General features: G+C 36.8%; 1 protein-coding gene across 2 annotated transcripts in view; it reads right to left on the bottom strand.

Annotated features, from left to right (window-relative positions):
- Window positions 1-15,599, bottom strand: part of TNKS (tankyrase) — a 210,244-nt gene that overhangs the window by 139,781 nt on the left and 54,864 nt on the right. For both annotated transcript variants that reach the window (XM_045993366.1, XM_045993356.1), the window contains one exon: window positions 2,327-2,422. In XM_045993366.1, the coding sequence (XP_045849322.1) occupies window positions 2,327-2,422 (96 nt within the window). The remainder of the gene's footprint in view (window positions 1-2,326; window positions 2,423-15,599) is intronic.

The following is a 15,599-nucleotide window of genomic DNA, read 5'->3' as shown; positions in this document are numbered from 1 at the left end:
TTTCCTTTAAGGATTATACATATACACCTGTACACAGTTTTGGCTAATGCACAAAAGCAGTAACATGAAAGATATTACAAAGTCATCTTCAGGAACTAAATTCCCAAAGAAGAAAAATATTAAGAACAGAAAGTTTACTCTCAAGGTAAGTACCAGTACTACAACTACACCGGCATAAAAATAAAGAACAACACTTCACCCAAAAAAATCTCTACTAACTCTAAATTAAGGCATTGCTTTCTAAAGACTTTTTTTTTTTTTAAATCAATGCCTTATCATTTTAATTTAGCTTTGGAAATATTTCCTCTATAAATTCCATTCGAAAGAACTGCTTAGAAGAGAACCTGCATGGCAGAGAAACATCTTAGAATGTATTTCCCTTAAGCGTTAATTCGCTATATTATGTAACATGAATGTGTAAATATCACTAGCTTAATATTTTCCACAAAATTCAGTCTTGCTAGGATGTTTTTCTTTTAAATCCTATCTGAAAAGTTGTACATCATTTCCAAAAAAGTAAATATTCGGGAAAAGAACAATTAATGAATTCAGTATTATGACTAAGAAGAATTAAGACCTTCTGTCTCAGCAAAGCACAGTGCAAGACACTTTTCAAGTCGAGTTTAACAGATAGGGGGTCTGTCTTCCAGGAACCTAGTCTCCATGAGTTATCATGCCAAAGCTCTTCTGCAAACTAAGAGCAGCTGATATAGTCCCCCCAGAAATTGTTTCAAATTAGGAGATAGCTTCTTGCTGTTAATACTTTATATTTAAACTCTGTCTTTCAAAAAACTGAAAGTGGATCTAAAAACAGTGTTGCATGAAATGAATCTCACAAATGGTCCAGGAAGGCTCTGAGGGTTGGAGAGAAGGAAAGGTCAGAGGGAGGACACGCAGCTACAGAGACAGTCTCGGTCAGCATTTCTAAGGCACCTCCGGTACTACGAACGAGCGCTGCGTCTCCGTCCGTCAGAGACCACTCCAAGGCTGCTACTGTTGCCCACCGCCTTGTTAAAAGAGGAGAAGGAAGAGCTGCAGAACCTAAGGAGGCCTAGGGCAACATATTTTAATTTCATTATTTTAAAGTGTATAATTATATTTAAATTTCTTCTTATCTACACTGGTTTAAAATAGCTTTATTCCTCTAGTGGATGTTATCTTGATTCAGCAACCAAATCACTTAACCAATTCACTTGACCAAATCACTTAATCAATTAATTGAGAAAAGTCATATTACTTTACTTTAGCAGAGATCATCTTAATTTTAACATAGTGGGACGTTGCCTTCCTATGAGAGCAATTAAGCAAAATTCCACGTACTTTCAAAGCTTTCTATATATAAACATTTTCCATTCACCTCAGAATCTTTGATAAAAATGCACAGCATGTACTCAAAACTTAAAAGCGAAGGTAAGATTTATTTTCTTCAAACACGGGCAAATTGAAAAGGAAGGTAAAAGTCATTTACTTTCACACAACCTAAAACAATACTGTTAGTACTGCAGTGACAAAAGGGCTCCAAATTACAAAGGTCAGTTAAGTGAAAGAAGGCAAAGGCAGCAGAACTCAGATGCTAAGGATAAAAGCAAAAATAGATCCAATGCAGCATTTTGAGAATGAAGATCAATGAAAATAGGTGCTCAACACTGTATCACTTATAGCAGTATTTTCTATATTGTTATGAGACAGCCTTTCTAGTCTAGCATTTCCTCTTTGCTGGTTCTTGACATTTGCCTTAATCAAAACCAATACTTAAGCCCCAAATTTTCATGATCTGAAATGAAAAGGCAACACATTGCCTCATCTACAAAGTACTCAGCTATCTCGGGCAGAGTGAGGAGACAGGGTAAAAACACAAACAGAAGGGCAAAGGAGGGGCAGCATCATATTTTACTTAACCATTCCCCTGAGTAATAAGGCAGCAGGTTGTCCTTTCGATCAAAACTACTTTTATAAAGTAAGACAAATGCCCTTGCTTGCTCAGTGGTGAAGGTCTTTAAAAGATATCTACTGAGAAGATGAGGTACAGGAAAATTACGATCTAAACCATAAGAAAGGACTAAAATATGAGTGAACACTGTATGTTATCATTTAGTGCTGTAATTCTCAGAAATCCTATGAATAAACAGTTTATTGCTTCTGCTTCTGATGGCATAGAAATTAATGAGACAGTTAATATAGCAAATCACTAATAAAGTAGAGGTAATCACATAGCTATTTGTTGAGCTTCACCAGCAGGAAAATAAAACGCAGCGCGTACCAATTTTATCAAATCAAGCCAGTAGTTCCATAGATAAAATAATTAGGTAGCTCTCTGTTTGCTTACCTGTAAGGACAGCTTTTGCTGAAGAATCTGCCAGGTCCAGGGCTGATTTCCCATCAGTGTTCCGAATGTTTGGATCAGCTCCGTGCTGCAGCAGCACTGTGCAGGGAAAGCAGAAACAGTATCTTACCTCAGGGATACAGAGATTATTTACTGGTAAGTGTCGCCTCGGCATGGTGTAGGCATAAACATACATTGCACGATTTTTTCTCTTTCAAGAAAAAAAAGGAAGAAAGAAAGCAACAGAAAGATGGAAAAAAAGCACTGCAGCAAAGGATCCTCTCTAGAGTAAAGCAAAGTTGGCAACTTGTGGTACAGTATTATCACATGACTTAACATCATAAACATGAAACTAGAAAAATCTTGCACTAGACAGTTTGGGTTTGCCTCCTTCGGGCAGCAGAATGGGAAGCTGTGTGCTCACTGCCTCGCACCATGAAATCTGCAACCCGTGAACCTTCCTGTCTTTACTACCACTGTGGCTGCTTGTTGCTGCTGCTTTACTGCTGAATTTCCTAATGCTTCCTCTGCTCAGAAGAGTTGTAATACTGTGCAAGCCTTTTAGTGGCTCACTGCTTACATATGAAACTCACCATAAGATACTGGCTTGCTTCCAAGAAGTTTAGCAGACATGGTAATGCATGCAACTCTAGTCCCCTGCAGTCGAGCTGCAAAAAAGGGCTGCCTTCCACAATAATTCTTCCCATGAAAAATGTTTAGGGACAGAAACTCAATCACTATAATATATGCTAAGAAATGAGTGTTGCACATGCTATATTCAGTAGAAAGTGGCTACAGAGAATCCTTAGACATGGAGGCTCCCAAAAGACAGAAGCACTTGTTTAAGTAAAATCCAGATGGAGTAATTTATTAATCCCAAACATTTCTCAACCACATCTGGTATGTGAGTGTATGGGGATGGGAGGGGTGTTGCTGTAACGTTACCCAACCAATGGTTAAGCTAATACATACGTTAAAAACTCGTCCAAGCAAGCAAGGTTCAATTCCAAGTTAGAAATTCTAACAGTTTAGATAGCTACAATTTTGTGTACCCCAGAGAAGAACAGTAGCCGTTACTACTTACCGCTACTTGTTAGGCTACTTACCGCTAGCCTAACAACATAAATTTAAAGCAGAAATATTAAATTCAAATAAGTAGTTCAAGACCTTTTATATAATGTCTAAAAACATCTGAGCTACTACTGTTGATGAGTCCTGAATTTTCATTCATTGACATTCCAAGTACCTACATTCCTCTGTAATATTTGGAAGGCAATCCTCCTATATTACTAAGGAATAAGTCCCACTGTTTATTAAGCTCTTCTCCTTCCTTTTATCCAGAAGCCATCTAGTCAATAGCTTTATTATAACGTACAAAGGATCAGCCTTATCTAGAATTAAGACACACCTGCCGGAACAGTGTACATCAGCACCTCTTGCATTAAATCTTTGCTACTTTCAGATCTGGGACAGTAAAAACTAGCCGTGGTGGAGAGATTTTGCCAAGCGCTTCTATATTATTTCACCCCGGAATGAAAGCAATCATAATTATTTTCCAGATGTTTGCAAACTGACTCGAGAGTAAGTAGAATAAAATAGCAAGTATCACAGTATCAAACTGTAGTTACTCTTCCATCAGCAAGAATAAGCTTTCATGGCAACAGTTTTGTGGGGTTTTTGTTTTGTTCTTGGTTTTTTGTTTTTATTTTTTATTTTTTAAAAAGATTTTATTTATTTATTTGATAGACAGAGATCACAAAGTAGGCATAGAGGCAGGCAGTGGGGAGGGGGAAGCAGGCTCCCTGCTGTGCAGAGAGCCTGATGTGGGGGCTGGATCCCAGGACCCTGGGATCATGACCTGAGCCGAAGGCAGAGGCTTAACCCACTGAGCCACCCAGGCACCCCAGTTTTTTGTTTTTGATTCCAAGAAGAAACCCCAACATGAAGGTCTGGCTTGTAAAGGGTCTTTATCATGAAGCAGACTCATGTATCAAATGTAAAGGTGACAGCTATCACTTTACCTTTACTGAGTTGTTGACTAATCACATGCAAAGGGCAGGAAAACAAAGAAGTAACAGCTACCATGAAATGCAGAGATTTTTAATGCATACCTGGAGATCTGCAGAACCTGCTTTAAACAAGTAAAGCAATATCTTAATTTAACAAGACCTGACAATAATACGATGGGAGCTTTTATTGTGCAGCTTACGAGGTAGAGGCAAAAACCTGAAAGCCTTCTTGTTCCTCCAAAAGTCATCTAAAACCTCAATCTTTTTTGTTGTAGCTGGTATTTTACCTATTATCTCTCTGCTACTTTACAATAGAAATCTGCCATTACAGTTCAGCTGCAGTTTTGCTTTATTTGGGGTGACTTTTAAAGGGTAATCTTTTTACTGGAAATACCTGTTTTCTAAAGATTTTGAGTCCCATTATTACTTCCATCAGACCTGAATGCACAGAAACATCCGTGCTGAGTAATGCAGCAGCAGAGAAAAAGAAGCTGAATTTTCTGAACCCGATGCTGACTACAAAATCCACATTAGAAAATACTCAACCATTTTAAATTAATTGGATAGCGGTTAATTAAAACAACAAAACTCAGTAGAATCAAGAGTTTGGGGGGCAATAAAGCCATCCACAACCAGAAGAAAGCTAACTTCTGACTTGTATAAAAGGGCAGCGCTGGGAAGATTACATGAGAGCAGAGCAGCATGCAAAGGCGCTAAGCACGGAGCCTGATATTACACAGCAGCTAATGATAATATTTAAAGTGCATTTGTAAATGTAGACCTTGCTTATACTCTCAACACTGCCACTAACTACTAACTCAATGCTCTGTCCTAGAGCCAACTCTTTAGATCTTCACAAATAGTACATATATATCAGACTCTATAGAACATATGGTCTCTGAACTACTCATCCCGGCCTCAACCTCATCCTTACAGAGAAAAAGTAGCCACAGACAATATTTAAAAGAATGTGTGTGGCTGTGTTCCAATAAAATTTTATTTATGGACAGTGTAGTATGAATTTTGTATAATTTTCATGTGTCACAAAATACTAGTATTGTGAATTTTAAAAAATCATTTACAAATGTAAAAACAATACTTAGCTTATAGGTCATACAAAAAGCAAGGGGTGAGCTGTATTTGGCTCATAGGTCAGAGCTTGCCAACTCCAACCTTGGGCAGTGACATACAAAGTATGTCTCTTTGCAATACACAGACATTGAAAGAAGCACAGAAATTAAGAGGCAGCATTTAGAATTGCGTATGCTCTTTTAAAATTACTTTTTCCCACATTTCATTTTTATTATACTTTACAAAATTACTGGCTGCCATGTACTGGAGAGGAGGAAAACTGGTCCTCTACCACATACAGTTTGAGAAGCAATGAGCCAGGGCACATGTAAAATTCTCTGGGCCAGAGTTCCAGGTCTATAAAGTGAAGGAGCTGGACTAGGTAGATGATTTCTAGATATCTAAGGTAGTTTATAGCCAAAGACGTAAAACATTATGTTCTGAAATCTTAATTAAAAAAAAAAAAAAAGTTACTTCAAGTAGAATCTTTTCCTCCCCTACCCTATTAAATAAAAATTTTAAAAAATCATTTTTGATTTACCCTAACACTTTGACAAAACTCGAAGTTGAGCCCATCATCAATGGAAGTTGTGGGGTATATACTAAAACGTCCCAAGCTTCTCCCAAGCAATTCCTCCAATCAAATTGCTGTTTTACACTATTCTCTATGGGGATCTGTTTCCCTGTTTTCTAACATCAGAAGAACAGCACATACATCAGGCAAAGGTAGCAACAATGGCTTTCAAGAATATCAGTCTACACTTGACCTGGTGACATGAACAACTCTCAACTCTCGCTGCTTCAAATTCTGCTTTCAAAGTTCTGAGCTACCAAACAGTCACAAAATATGACCTGTAATACATAATGCAATTAGAAACCCATCTTGTAACATCAATATACACCGACAAGACACTAATATGAAACAAATTCTCCTTTAAAAGTAGCACAAATGTCTGAAGCAAAGTTCCCAAGGTATACAAACAACACTCAAAGTAAGGTTTGAAAGAAAAACAAGGAAACTAAAATCTGAATAATACCCAGTACATAAATTCAAGACTACTGTGGCCATTCAAAATCTCCTCGCACTATCTTTAACCAATTAGGTCATCATCAAATCTGGAATCCCAAACGACTTAACTGTATCCAATTGTTCAACTGATTTATCTCAAATCCGTTTATCTCATTTTGAGTTTAGGAGGATGGAGAAAGTACAGCAGCTGGCATAACAACAGATAGCTAAAACTAAGGTAGGATTACAATATTCAAAATGTCATTCTCAAAAGAGCTCATGGCAAGAAGGACATGTGATTTTCCTATTTCTGGTACAAGCATTCAGCTATAATGAGCCAGATTCATGCCTTTACCCTGTGACCAGCAAATACAGTAGGAACTAAAATTGTTTCATTCCTCAAAACTATTAAATTTAAGCATTCATTTCATTTTAATTCTTCCAAAAAAGAAAATATTTCTACATGTACACAAAGCCTATCAAATTCCTAGAAAAATAAAGAGTACTATTATGTAAATCATATTTTTTTGGGATAAATTATATTTAATTAAAGGTATTATTAATTTATTTAAGAAGATAAAAGAAGGGGCGCCTGGGTGGCTCAGTGGGTTAACCCTCATGGATGGAGCCCCACATCAGGCTCTCTGCTCAGCAGGGAGCCTGCTTCCCCCTCTCTCTTTGCCTACTTGTGATCTCTGTCTGTCAAATAAATAAATAAAATCTTAAAAAAAAAAAAAAGAAACAGAAACAGTATGAATTTTCCAAGCTAAAAACATAGCAAGGGGCACCTGGGTGACTCAGTGGGTTAAGCCTCTGCCTTTGGCTCAGGTCATAGTCTCAGGGTCTTGGGATCGAGCCCCACAATGGGCTCTCTGCTTGGCAGGGAGCCTGCAACCCCTCTCTGCCTGACTCTCAGCCTACTTGTGATCTGTCTCTCTCTCTCTCTGTGTCAAATAAATCAATAAAATCTTTAAAAAAAAAAACTGTTAAAAACATATCAAGACCTTTAGGTAAATTATCAAAAAGTGTTTAGTATAATTTTCACTATAAAAGGTAAAAACCCTCTATTAATGTTATAAATGCTTTGTTACATGAATTTTAGAGTTACATTAATAGTCTAAAACTATTCCTCACAATGAACAATCAATTTTTTTTTTCAAGATTTTATTTTCATTTATTTATATGACAGAGAGAGTGAGAGAGCACAAGCAGGGGGAACAGAGTGGCAGTGAGAAGCAGACTCCCCACTGAGCAGGGAGCCCAAGTGGGACTCCCAGGACCCTGGGATCATGACCTGAGCCAAAGGTTGACATTTAACCATCTGAGCCACCCAGGCGCCCTGAACACTAAATTTTTAAAGAAGTTATGTTTATGTCAAAATGTGTTCCATAGTCATCTTACTCTTTAATATTCATTTGACTTAGCTTCCAAAATTGAGTCACAAAAGGACTATATGCATTATAATTTTTAGCAAATAAAACCCAATTTTAGAGCAAAATATCAAGGGATCAAATTTTAACTAACTACAATCTTCAATGTATACGACTCTCACCAACACACACGCTTTTGAAAGACATTTTTTCTAAGTGATATATATGACATATTCTGTGGCTGATACATATGCGGACTGTCTCTCCCACAGAAACATGTACAATAATTGTATAATACTAGTGTTATACTACTATAATGCTGTACTTATTTATATATGGTACATATTATTTGAAAAACCATTTATTTTTTCATTCAGGATACATTTTACATGGCATAAACGTAAATTACCATATTTTATTTTAAAAAATCATTAAGAATTTATTTATTACTAAGAGTAAACAAGAAAATTCAAGTAACATGAATATATACACATACATACACATATAAACACACACATATATATGGTATGATCCTATATAGTAGTATGGCTTACTGAATTTGGATTAGAACTTACATGACACAATTTCCTGTTTTCAGTATTAGCTGAACAATCCTTAGGCTATAAACAGTGAACAGAACTGGAGTTGAAACAAAAATGTAACTTCTTAAAATCATCTAAGAGCTATTGAGATAACGAATTCTTAACCCAGAGGCGCCTGGGTGGCTCAGCGGGTTAAGCCTCTGCCTTCTGCTCACGTCATGATCTCAGGGCCCTGGGATCAAGCCCCCCATGGGGCTCTCTGCTCAGCAGGAAGCCTGCCCCTCCCCCCACCCGCTGCCCAGTCTGCTTGTCTGCCCACTTGGGATCTCTGTCTTGTCAAATAAATAAATAAAATCTTAAAAAAAAGAAAAAGAATTACTAGCCCAAAACTAAGGAGCAAATGGGAATCCAGAGGATAAATGTGTATGGAAACTGCCTTTGTTCTGAAAGCAATTACTAATACAGAAAAATATAAGCTGTCCTTGCAGTGTCTCAAAGGTCAAAGGGAAGAGCAATCATTGCTGGGCTCCCCAAAGTAAAGATTCTTTTTTTTTTTTTTAAGATCTTATTTATTTATTTGACAGAGATCACAAGTAGGCAGAGAGGCAGGCAGAGAGAGAGGAGGAAGCAGGCTCCCCGACGAGCAGAGAGCCCTATGCGGGGCTCCATCCCATGACCCTGGGATCATGACATGAACGGAAGGCAGAGGCTTACCCCACTGAGCCACCCAGGTACCCCCCAAAGTAAAGAGTCTAACAAAGACTGTCCCCACACAACAAGGGCTATCCTCAGGATGAGGAGAAAGTGACGTGAACTCACCCTAATACGGAACCACACATCTGGTTGGAAAAACAGGGTGTCCAAACTATCTGAAGCCTCGAATTTGATCCTAAGGTGGTCCCAGATTGGCAGTAACATCAGGGTATCTGGCAAACATATATGCCCATCCCCTCAGGGGAGGGTACCTTCATCAAAGGGCAAAAAGTTAGTCCTGTCAATAAATTTGTAGTAAAACGCCCAGCACAGAGCCAAGATAACCAGGCAGAGGTAATCTAAAATGCAGAAGCAACAACTAACATCAATAAACAACACAAAAAAATACTCATAAAAACTTCAAATACCAGAAAGAACTATCAGTTACAATATAAAAAGAACTGTTTATTGTGTTTAATGAAATAAAAGACAAGCTGAAATATGAAACTATAAAAAGTGGTAAGGCAAATTTGTAAAACCACCAAAAAGAACCTCTAGAAATAAAAATACAATTAACTGAAATTACAAATGAAGGCTTTGGTTTCCAGCCAAGATGGAGTAACAGCAGACTAGCCCTCTCTTCCTAATGTAAATAATTACGGAACTGGACAAAATATATGAAGCAACTCATTGAAGGCAGTGATGAACAGTAGTGTTAAACTGTGATCTTCGAAAGAAAGGAAACTCAAAAGGTGGATACCATCTCCCACTCAACTACTCTGCCTGCGGCAATGTGGCAACTGCCTGCATACAGCTAGAATCAGAGCAGAACACGCTTGGCATGTTGAGCTGAGAAGACAAGTGATCTGAATTTGGAGTAGATAAACTGGTTGGAATCTGCCGGATGGCAAACTGGAGAGGAGGGACTCTACAGACAGCAGGGCTCAGATGTCTGTGTGGGGACCCCTGCTGATAACAAGGCTGTGGGCTGGCCTGTATAGTTTGTATAAGACAAGGCCATCTGAGACTTAACAGTAGTTGCTATTGGGTTGAGCACAAAACAGAGTTACTTGAGGTCAAAAAGGGCTGGGGGTTGGTGGGGACAGTAGGGCTGAGAGAAAATGGAAGTCTGGTTGTCAGAAAGTATAGAGATCCTAAAAACATCTCTTCAACACGGTGCAGAGCTGAGAAAACAAAAGACCACCTTAGAGCAGAGAGTTGGGGTCTACAGAGTCACTGATTTCCTTGCTTTGCTGTTAGTAGTAACATCTGCACATGGTGCAAAAGTAACAAAATTGCTGGTAACTTGCTACAAATCAAGGCAGTGGCACCCAACTATACATAGTGATCAATGCATTCTTCACGACCATGCAATCACCTTAGAAAAAACAAGCAGTTTCATTTTAGAATATCCTTAATGACAGTAAAAATTATTAATTTTACTAAATCTTGAACCTTGGATTCACACCTTTTTAATGTTCTCTGTGAAGAATTGGAACACGCCTGAAGGACTGCAGCCTATGAAAGACACAAGAGTTGTCTCAATCAGACGACTTGGGTGATTACTGAGGCTACACACTGAACTAGTCACTGTTTGTCATGATGCAACCTTTTTAATGAAAAGAAATATGAACAGAAATACTATGGTCATTCAGACTTGGGTATCTGGCAGGCATTTTTTAAATATCAATGATAAAATTTAAGCGCTCAAGCAAAATTAGAACTTTGTAAAATTTTTAATCTACCTACATGAACTTGAACTTACTGTAAATACTTACACTCTTCTGCTAACACTGATGTAACAAATGTAATTTTTTGATGTGGTATTTAAAATGTGTCAACATTTTGGAATTTCTGTCTGAGTGAATCAATACTTTCAAAGTGACCAACGGAAACTGTTACAAAATCATGTCTGGGTACAAATTCCTTCAAAGTGAAACACAGACTAATTTACTGTGATGTTACAGAATATAAAAAGTTTTCTGTTATGGTTTGTTTCCATATTGCAATTACTAATTTAGAAACTACCACTTGCCATGTCTGGATTGGAATATCAAAGGAGAATATTCATAATTATTTGAAAATGTTATTAAATACATTTCCCTCTTCCAACTAAAATCTGAATCTACGTCATCAGAACATAACTGCACACAGAAGCAGGTATGACAATCCAGCCGACTGATTAAGCCAGATAATAAAGACTATTTGCATTAATGCCAGTATTTTTACTAACTTTTTGTAGTTTTGATTTCTAATGTTCTATATGATCCATATAAATAAAGCTCTTCAGAATGCAAAAAGGCCAAAATACTTGAAAACTGCCCTGGAATAAGCCCTAATCTAGACACACCCTAATAAATTCTAAAACCAAACTTCAACAAGATCTGCAGAGGAGACAATATGAACACTGAGTTCCACTAAGATGAAGATCTTAGGGAACACCTTCCACAGAAATGCACTAATAGAGCATAACCCCAAACATCCAGAAGTTCAGGGTGACTTCCCAGCAACCAAACTCTGCAAAAACAATAATAAAATATTTTCAGAGCAAGATAGATAAAAATAACATTGCAGCCTCTACAATATCTACCACTGGATAAGAAAATTACTAGACATATAAGGAAAAAAGAAAATGTGATCCACAATCAAGAACAACAACAACAAAAGTCAAGAGAAATCATATCCAAGATGGCCTAGATGTTGGACTTAGCAGACAAGGACTTTAAAGCAATTATTACAACTGAATTCAAAGAATTAAAGGAAAATATGATATGAAAAAGTAAACAGAGAGAGATACTCCAAGAATCAAGCTGGAAATTCTACACCTGTAAAATTAAAGGGATCATGCCACCCAATTTCAAGATTTATTATAAAGCTACAGTAATTATGACAGTGAATTACTGGGATTAAAAACAGATATTTAGATCAACAAAAAAGAAAACAGACCAACACATGTACGGTCAATTGATTTTCTATAGAGAAGGCAAGGTAATACAATGATGGAAAGAAAAAATAATCTTTTGAACAAGTCATGCTGGAACAACTGCTATCTACAGACAAGAAAAAGGAAAAACACAAACAAAGTTTGACTCTTACCTCACAGGACACAAACAAATTACCTCCAAATGAGACATACACTTAAATATAAAAGTTAAAACAATAAAACCCATAGGACAAAACACTGAAGAAAATGTTTATGACCTTGAGACAGAAAGATTTTTTTAAGATAAAAAGACCCAAACCATAAAAAAATCTTAATTAATTGTACTTCATCATTAATTGTACTTGATTTTCTGCTTTTCAAATGATACAGTTATGAACATGAAAAGGAAAGCTACAGACTAGAACAAAATGCAGCAAATACATGTGGTAAAGAACTCAGATCCAGATTATATAATGCTGAGACCGTAAAAATGACTCTGAAGTAAAATAGTCAAGAAATAGCTTTTTTATTGTGTACAAACCCCAAGTTTTTAATAACTTTTTTAGTCTTTGCCTTTCATACAGAAGTCACCAAAAAATCAGAATTCTGTCAATATCTGGGATTAGCATGCCTGTCGTGTCTAATTAGATGCCTACTTAATACTTTTTTCCATGTGCCTCACTGGAAAAAAAATAAGACTGCACTTCTTTTTTTTAAAAAGTTCAAAAAAATAAAATTCTCTATAAGTCTACTTCACTTATTAATGGCAAAATATCTTAGTTAACCACTTAAGAACACAGCTGTGGTTAAGAACTAGAAGGCAAGGGTTAGAAACCTGGTTCCACCACCTCCCAGTTCTAGGGCCCTAGAATGCCATTCTCTCTGCTCTTCCATTTTCTCTTCTGTAAAAAGAAGGAGATAATAACGGTGCCCAACACATGGCACCTAATTAGGACAAAAAGATAACAAAAATAATAAATATTTGAGGAGTCTTTAGAACAGTGCCCAGCATATAGTAGGCAAAGGAGATTAGGAGGTACAAACTTCCAGTGATAAAATAAATAAGTCACGAGGATATGAAGTACAGTGTGAGGTGGATTCTCAAAAATATCATAATAACTTTGGTGACAAATGGTAACTAGACATACCATGGAGATCACCATAACGTACACCTAAGACATTAGAAAATATTTACTCCCTCAGAAAATTAATCCAAGTAAAAATTTACCGAATTCATACAGAAGAGAAGTTCTTTATGATCAAATTTTGGTATTATAATAATAATAAAAGAATCCTCCACTTAGATTTTGTTCCCATTGTCAAATTTACCTATAAATATAGACAATCAAGAAATTTTTAAAAGGCCCACTGCTCTAAAGTAACTTAGAAACAGATTATTCTGTTATATATAGCAGATTTTTAGAGCCAGAAATCAATGACATAACCTTTTGCAATAGAATTAAACCACACCACAATACATCTGTGAAGTCAGCATTAACTACTTACACAAGCCACAATTTAAGATAAGGCGTGCCCTGAAATAAATAAGAATGATTGTAACAGGGGTGCCAGGTGGCTCAGTGGGTTAAGCCTCTGCCTTCGGCTCAGGTCAAGATCCCAGGGTCCTGGGATCAAGCCCCACATCAGGCTCCCTGCTGAGCAGTAATTACTCAGTAATACAGTAACTGAGTAATTACTCAGTAATACAGCTTCCCCCACCCCTCTCTCTGCCTGCCTCTCTGCCTACTTGTGATCTCTGTCAAATAAATAAATAAAATCTCAAAAAAAAAAAAAAAAGAATGATTATAACAAAGGATCTCTCTTTCTACTTGGAAACCCCCAAAAGTCAAGTCTAAAAGAAAGTACTGTCCAGGAGTCAGACAAACCTGGGTTTTAGAACACTGCTCTGTCCTTTACAATTGTCTGACCTTATGCAAGTTACTTCACCTCTGTCAATCTCCATTTCCTCTTTCATATAACACTACCCTCCTCAGAGAACTACCATTATAATTGAGACAATACATATAAACCTAATATGACTCTCGGCACATAATAGGGACTCACTATAATACCCTGTCCCTTCAATCAGGATCTTTTCATCTGCCTTTCAAAAACAGAAGCATGTACACAGAAAGTGCTAAAAATACACCTGCTGGAATGAAATAAAGGCTAAATGATAAGAGCCCTATGAACAATGAATTCATTTGTGCCAAGTCAATTATTGTTTTATGCTTTCTTTTATTTAGGGGGAGATGACTTTTTAAAAAACCTGACTAGACTCAGCCTAATGAAACACTAATAAGGAACAAAGCAGATAACTTTAGTCTGACTTTACAAGTTTATAACAGGATCACAGAATTTTTACAGTTCTAAGGGACAATGACCACATGCAAAAGGGTGCTTCCCAATCTGTCTCTTTCTGAAACCTTCCCTAAACTGTCACCTGCATCTCCCCTCTCTCAAGTTTCAAGGACTTAGTATTCCAGGCAAACTCCCCACTAGTATAAAATGTTAAGACCAATTAAAACTAGTCTTCATACCACTAGATACAAGGTTTAAAAATACACATTTAAAAGCATCTTCCACAAGGAACATAGGGTTGAACCCATACCATAACATCCTGATTCTGCTTTGGGTGATGGGCATTAAGGAGGGCACGTGATCTGATGAGCCCTGGGTGTTATACACAACTAACGACACGCTGAACGCTACCTCAAAAACTAATGATGTATTATATGTTGGCTAATTGAACTTAACATAAATAAGAGTATTTAAAAAATAAATTATATCATTACTATTATTTTCCTGTACCTCTGAGAACTGATTCAACAGACTGAACTTCAAAGTGCTATTGTACTTTCAGTCTAACAAAGAATATAACTCTTTAAGTTTTCATTCTTTAGGAAAGAAACCGAGTAATTTTTTTAAACTGATTTTTGTTTTTTCTATTGGATTTTATAAATTATCCTATTAGCAATATTCTTTCCTTTCTTCTTTGTTTTTTGTTTTACTTTTTATCCTGTGGCTTATTTTATAACTGGTCCTTCACCTGTCTTGCCCACACACATCCCAAACCAATATTACAGTATTTTTAGAAACAGTTATTCAATCATATTTTTGTATCCCACCTCAGCTCCTTTCTCCCGGGTTGAAGAAAAACAACTGATTTCATATCTTACTAAATCACAATTCAAGTTTAAAAAAATTACATAGGCTATGAAACAAAGGACATAAACTAATTCACATTGATGATAACAAAGAACAGCATATGGTAACTGCCACCCAGTCCATCATTAAGCTTTTACTGAGTGTCAGAATCCAAAACCCACCTATGAAGAACACCTTACTGTTGCTACCTGAGGGAAAAGAGAATGGACGGGAACAAGCATTTACTGCGGCTCTACCTGCTTCATTATTTCACGTAACTTCCATTAACAACCTAATGCAATATGTAGATACTTGTTTTATAAATGAGAGACTGAGGTTCACAGCAACTAAATTATTTGTGCAAGATGACAGTTTCTAAGCAGTAAAATAGAATTCATACCTAATACTAAAGCCAAGCATTTAATTTCTACCTTATCATCCACACAAGTACAAGACAAGATCGCCCCAGAACTGTAATTCAAGCTTTCTTCTTCTTAGGTCAATTCTGAAAG

The sequence above is a fragment of the Meles meles genome, chromosome 2 (genome assembly GCF_922984935.1).
Source record: "Meles meles chromosome 2, mMelMel3.1 paternal haplotype, whole genome shotgun sequence".
Classification (NCBI taxonomy): Eukaryota; Metazoa; Chordata; class Mammalia; order Carnivora; family Mustelidae; genus Meles; species Meles meles.
The sequence above is the reverse complement of the archived record's forward strand: the minus strand, read 5'-3'. Positions and strand labels throughout refer to the sequence as shown.